Genomic DNA, 6243 nt, shown 5'->3' on the forward strand with positions numbered 1-6243 from the left:
TTTTTTTGCGAGGAGGCAGGGGTAATGTAGACCAGCTGACCAGCCAACGGGTATGGGCCCAACACCCAAATCCCAAAGAAACAAGTCTAATCCTCAATATGTGCCTCAGAATTAATGGGTATGAGCAGATTAAAATATAAAATCTGTAAATAAAAAAGTTAAAGGAATAAATGATAGATATAAAGAAAATCAATTCAAAAGATTTAGAGAGAAAACAAGGTGTCGATAAGGTATGAGAGAGAGAATTAGGAAGAAAAGTAGAAAAATAAAGCAATGGGCTGATGTTGGAAAAAGAAATTTATAAATTCTATAAAAGAACAAATAGCAGCCCCAAATGCAACTCTAAATACTGTGATGCAGAACTCTTCCTGCAAGTTAAACCCGTAACTGTACATCAAGAAAAGATGTTTTCTGAAAATAGAAAAACTCAATACAAGATCAAAATCTATTACCAATAAAAGTTGTTAGAAGCATAATCTGTTACCATTTTTCATGACCTCAAAGATCATATCACAGTAGTATCTGAAAGGTGATACTCTCATTACTCGACAAATGTACTCTGCCAGGTGATATGGGAACAGCTGCAAAGAATTTGAACAATATAACTGTGTTAGTCCATATAAAGAAAACTGGGAACAAGGAGAGGAACAGTGATTTTAAAATGGGAAACTGAATATTCAAAATCTGCAATTGGCAGTACATTTTTGCACAACACTCCTCAGGCTCCAAACATCAGAATATGGAAGAACTAATTAAGGAAGAAATATGTATTAGTCGTACAAACCAGTAGAGCGTGGACTGTGGAGCTCATGTGGCATTTCTTCGCACAGCACCAAAGGGAGAAGAAGGGTCGGCCCCTAAAACAGTAGTGAACATGGTAACAAATCCATGTTCTGATAACATGTTTGCTACCAATCCACCTAAAAGCTTGAACTGTAGGGGAAGGGTAGCGTCAATCTACACGAAAACAATTTCACCATACTCCAATAGAGGGAAATTCAGCCAATGTCATATAATGGATGGAGAACTCAGGTGAGGAACCACGGCATTACAATCACAAAATTAGACCCATTCAGTACTTAACTTCTCAAATGAACTTTTTATTCAATAGAATCCAAGAGCTTATGAAGAGGCTAATGATTTTGACAAAAGGGGCAGCACACCAAGTCTCTGTTATGGAATGATGTTCCTTTGTGACAATTCAGTTTTTCAAGAGTTAGGGTGGGTTTGAATTGTAATAGGCTCCGATTCATCCTCAAGTAAGATTTACCTACATAATGATCTGCTGTTGTACTACTCTACTTTGCATATTAATAATTGTCACTCATTAGAAACAAAATTTGTCAACTATGACAACCACCCCCCCCCCTTTTCTTTTGGTTTTGGGGGGGAGGGGGGGGGCTTATAACATTTCCCCCACCCCACCCCTCCAACCATAGCGAGATGGAGAGAATGCTGCTTCATTCCTATAATCAGCGACACTGATAAAGAGCAGACTGGGAAGATGATTCAATTGACAGGACCAAAAGAACATCCACTCGCAACCAAAGATAACTGGCATGATTATACAGTCAATAGGGTAATTTACAGCACAAAAAATCACAAATGATGCCACAAGACCACTCTTACTAGACAATTTTATTGTTACAAAAATAAGAAAGCAAGTTTTGGTTCAATACGCACCGCTAGATTCTTCCGCAGATAGCGCATCATCTCTTCATAATATTCGCCTTCTTTGCAAACTTTTCGAGCAAAGCAAGTGTTCCATTGGAGCCGCTTTTTTATACAATGGTCAATTACCCTGCATTTAGGCAGCAATGAGAGAATTAGAATTAGAAGAAAAGGCATGGAATATGAACACAAGATTATCCAAAATCGTGATAGGAAAAGTAAATAATTCTCAATATTGCTCTATCAAAGCAGTTGAATCCCTTCTTTGCACTTTCTTCTAGATAGGAGTGGATTCAGCCAAATTCCTTCATCCTCTTCGATGGGCTGCAGTTTGTCTCCCTAAATCTGAAGGCGGGTTAGAAGGATCAATCAACATTGCCGGCATCCTCAAGCTTATATGGAAGATTGTCCCTAAGAAAAACAATATTTGGGCCTCTTGGATCTACTCCTCCCCCCTTCAGAATGACTCCCTTTGGACTGTTTCTCCATCCCCAGATGCTTCTTGGGTTTTGTGCAAGATCCTCGATATCAGATCTACCGCTCTTGGGGCCATCTCCTCCTCCATCGGTGACGGCACTTCTACTTCTCTTTGGCTCGACTCCTAGGCATCCTTCAAGTTGGTGAGTGCCAAAAGTGTTTACTCCTCTGGCCTGGATAGGGAAGCCTCAATCGCTTCCATCTTTCCAATAGTGTCTAGATCCTTTCCCCTTCCCCCCCCCCCATTAGATATTTGGTTAGGTCTGTCGCTTGGCCATTGTGGTAGAGGACAAAATTATTTGCCTTCCTTCATCCACAGGTCTATTTAGCTCATCTTCAGCTAGGGACTTGCTCAGATCAAGAGGTCCCTTAGTCCATTAGCACAAGATTGTCTGGTTCAAAGGCCACATCCCCTGGCACAACTTCACAACTTGGCGAGCCCCTTCCAACTGCCTCACCACGTTGTCTTTTCTCATCTACTGGCACATTTAGGTTCCTCTTGCATGTCGTCTTTGTTGGAATGGTATTAAAGATGTTGCCCACCTTTCCTTCTCTTGCACCTTCTGTGACACACAAGATATAAGAAGTGTAACGGATTTGTCTGGGAGATCGTTTAGGGGGTATCCACTAAGAGACGGCTTAGTACCATAGGGTTTGGAAGATCGGTGCGAGTGTACAAACTTTAGTCCCACATCGCCTAGGGGGAGAATGATGGGCTAGTTGATAACCTCAAGCCTCCTTAACATGGTACAATGGATTTTAACGCCTTGAGGCCCATGGACCAAAGAGGACAATATTGCCCCAAGGTTAATGGGGTCGAGGCATTACAGGTGGTATCAGAGCAGACCCTGACAGCATGTGGGGCCATAACAGGGACATTGGCCCAAAAAGGGGAGAATATGACACCCAAGATATGGCAAATGGACCACACCCGCTTGGGAGATCGTTGACAGGTACCCACCAAGAGACTGCTTAGTAACACTGTAGCAGGGTTTGAAAGATTGTTGAGGGTGTGCAAACTTTAGTCCCACATTTACCTAAGGGGAAATTGTTGGGCTAGTTGATAACCACTACCCTTCCTGATATGGCACAAAGCGTTTTAAATCCTTGAGACTCATGGGCCAAAGAGGAAAATATTGTGCCAAGGTTGATGGGGTTGGGGCTTTACAATTACACCTTCTCCTCCACCATTTAGAAGCGAGTCTTTGGTAGCTACTAGCCTGCTAGGAGAAGAGTCCTCCCCCTCAGTAGAAGGTGGATCGAGATCGACATGATGTTTGTAAGGAGTAAGGAATTCCATTTGTGACATCACTGGAAAGCTCACCTTCGTGCCTCCATCAATTGTATATGGATGGAGCCAAAACTTCGTAGATGGACATCCAATTCCTAATCCTTTGATAAGATTTGAAATGCCAGAAGCCATCTATCGTCTACTTAGGCTAGGTTTGGAGGCCAAGAAAAGATATAATAAGGCTAGGTTTGAAAGATATAATAAAACTAGGTTTGAAAAAAATTTCTTTTCTTTTCTTGGCTTCTAAACATAGCCTTAGAGTCACTTTCTATGATCAAACACACTCACCTATATTGAAAGGCTATCTAAATACCCAATGACTTCTTTGAGCTCCTCTAAAATTAAAACACAATAACTAATAGGTGTTGTTTTATGGTTGTCCTTGTTGGCAACTCGGCCATATGGCGGTGATGACGTGGCCAGTTTGGGTGACGTGGATGAAAATGATGACATGGCAGTGTCCAATGTCACCGATGAAATAACAAAGCAGCTTGGTATGCATGGAGTGGTTTAATACATCATTAATAGGTGGTGTGGGTTTCTGGGTCAAAACTGGCAAAATTAGCCTATTTACGATCGAGGGCATTTTCGGCAGTGAAAATGATATTTTTGGAAGATCATATCTTCATAAAAAAAATGAATTGTAATTTATCTAGTCCAGTGCATCTGATTTTGTCGCATTCCGATACCGTATGAAGAAGTTACGGCATTTGTGGCATTCGAGGGCAGTTTCGGCATTGAACATGAATTTTTAAAGGAAGTGTTCTCCATGTAACAATACGACAAAAATACAATCTTTCCAACGGTTCTAATTTCATAGCGTTCCGATTCCGTATGAGAAAGATAAGTCATTGGAAAGGTCTAGGGGCATTTTAGTCTTTTTACATGGATGATTCAGATGATTGAGTCTTCTGAAAAGTCGTAGAGCATCCAGTTACGGTTCCAACACACTTCGTTTCATCTCGATCGGATATCGTATGAAAAAGTTATAAGTGTTTCCGTAAAGTCGGTTTGAAAATCCAAACCGAAAATCCATCAGTTGCTCTCGGTGTTGGGTGGATTTTTCGGAATTTATTTTTGAAATTTGAAGGGCTTTTGTGTAATTTCAAGATTATGAAGGTCTAAGTTGCAAGGGGTCTTTAAGCACTGAAATATATGGAGGCAGTGGCTTGATTGTAATAAAGAGGAGTAGAGGGAAGTGAAATGGATGGTCAAGATTCGACCACGTAGGCTTGATGCCCATCCAAAGGCTGCTGAGATTTTGCGCTAACATGGACGAGATAGATGCTTACGCATAGGATTTGATTGGTTAGGTGCATAATTCTTGATGCACTGGCGCTACACCTTATCAAGGCATGTTGGTGTGTTTCGCGCGTGTATAGAAGATATAAAAAAGATTCCAATCTTAATGATCTCATGAAATCTGATTAAAGCCAACATGGAGGATTCGGATCCAACGATCAATAAGCCTTTCACTTTTGTGAGTGGGAGACAAGCTACCTTAAAATCCGAAAAAGCAACCAATCATAGATTGACAACAAAAAGTGCATGCTAACCGCTGACGTCATCATGACGTTATTAGTTGACTATTTTATTCGAATCTTGTGGTTGAGATTTACTATCCGTTATTTTAATCGGACGGTCTATATTAGGAGATTCTCCTTGATGAGATCTACGGCCAGATTTGCGCCACTGTTGCGCGCGCCGCCGGTGTAGCCTATGCCACTCCTACGAAGATTCCATTTCAGGCTATCTAATTGCTCCAACTTCAAATGGCCATATCTCCCTCATTTTAACTCGGATTTGGGTGAACCAAGTTGCAGCTTCTTCATTTTTTTCAAGCCCTACACCATGGAAGCAAGAAAATTGAGTTTTTAGTGAAAGAAGGCTACGGTTTTGGTAGGAGAAGCTTCCCCCTCTTTGTTGGTCCTTGAATGAACATAAATACTTGATGATAAATGTTCTTAGGCCATTAAAGGAGGTAAAAGAGGTGGTTGAAGTGTGTTAATGGTACATTAACTCAAAGCCAAGGAGGAAGAGAAGAAAGCAAGGATATGTTTGCTTTGAAGAGCAAGAAGCCAAGGAGAGAAAAGGTGTGAGCACCAAACTTGTCAGTACAAGTTTCCAGTCATCCCAGGCAATCGGTTGTGAGATTCTCTAACCTTTGATTTTACATTATATGCATGTATGTATACTAGGGTTAGTTGTGGATGAATGTATACATGCTAGGTTAGTTGTGGATGAACTGTAAGCATGCTAGCTAGTTGTGGATGTATTTGCTAGGCAAGGCTTAACTGTAGGGCATTGATATAAGCCCCAATTTACTGTATTATTTATTGTGTGCTTAGTGGGTGCTAAGCACCGGGAGTGGGTGATCCTGTGTAGTGGGTGCTACACATTGTATCGGTACTATGAGTGTCATCTTAGCTTCGGCTGAGAAAATTGGGTGTGGGTGCTCCCGACTGTGGGTGCAGTTAAAAGTAGTGTATTGAGTAGGTACGAAGCCTTTACAGACACTACTCCGGGGATGTAGGCAAATTGCCGAACCTCGTAAAAACCCTGTGTTGTGGATGCTTGTTGTTTGCATTTTATATTGAAGTGCGTGGAATGTGAAATGGGTGTGCACACTTGGAAGTGCCTATGAGAGGCTGAGTGTGCATACGACTGTGTGCAAACAGGGACAAATATATCAGGTTTTTCTTGGCCAAACATCGGACAGGTTTTTAGGGATCGGAATTGGACTCACTGATTCACCCCCCCTCTCAGTGACTGTCGGGTTACAACAATAAGAAGATCCTACCGCC

At 41.5% G+C, this 6243-nt stretch overlaps 1 protein-coding gene across 2 annotated transcripts in view; it reads right to left on the reverse strand.

Moving 5' to 3' along the window:
- Positions 1-6243, reverse strand: part of LOC122070834 (protein FAM91A1-like) — a 28387-nt gene that overhangs the window by 18405 nt on the left and 3739 nt on the right. The window contains exons 1-3 of one of the 2 annotated variants that reach the window (XM_042635089.1): positions 1684-1750; positions 785-933; positions 485-581 (exon numbers count right to left, since the gene is read on the reverse strand). In XM_042635089.1, coding sequence (XP_042491023.1) covers positions 485-581; positions 785-811 — 124 coding nt within the window. In that variant the 5' untranslated portion in view covers positions 812-933; positions 1684-1750. Of the gene's footprint in view, positions 1-484; positions 582-784; positions 934-1683; positions 1802-6243 lie in introns of those variants that run through there. The other variant, XM_042635082.1, reaches the window with a different exon arrangement.

This window comes from Macadamia integrifolia, chromosome 2 (assembly GCF_013358625.1).
Source record: "Macadamia integrifolia cultivar HAES 741 chromosome 2, SCU_Mint_v3, whole genome shotgun sequence".
NCBI lineage: Eukaryota > Viridiplantae > Streptophyta > Magnoliopsida > Proteales > Proteaceae > Macadamia > Macadamia integrifolia.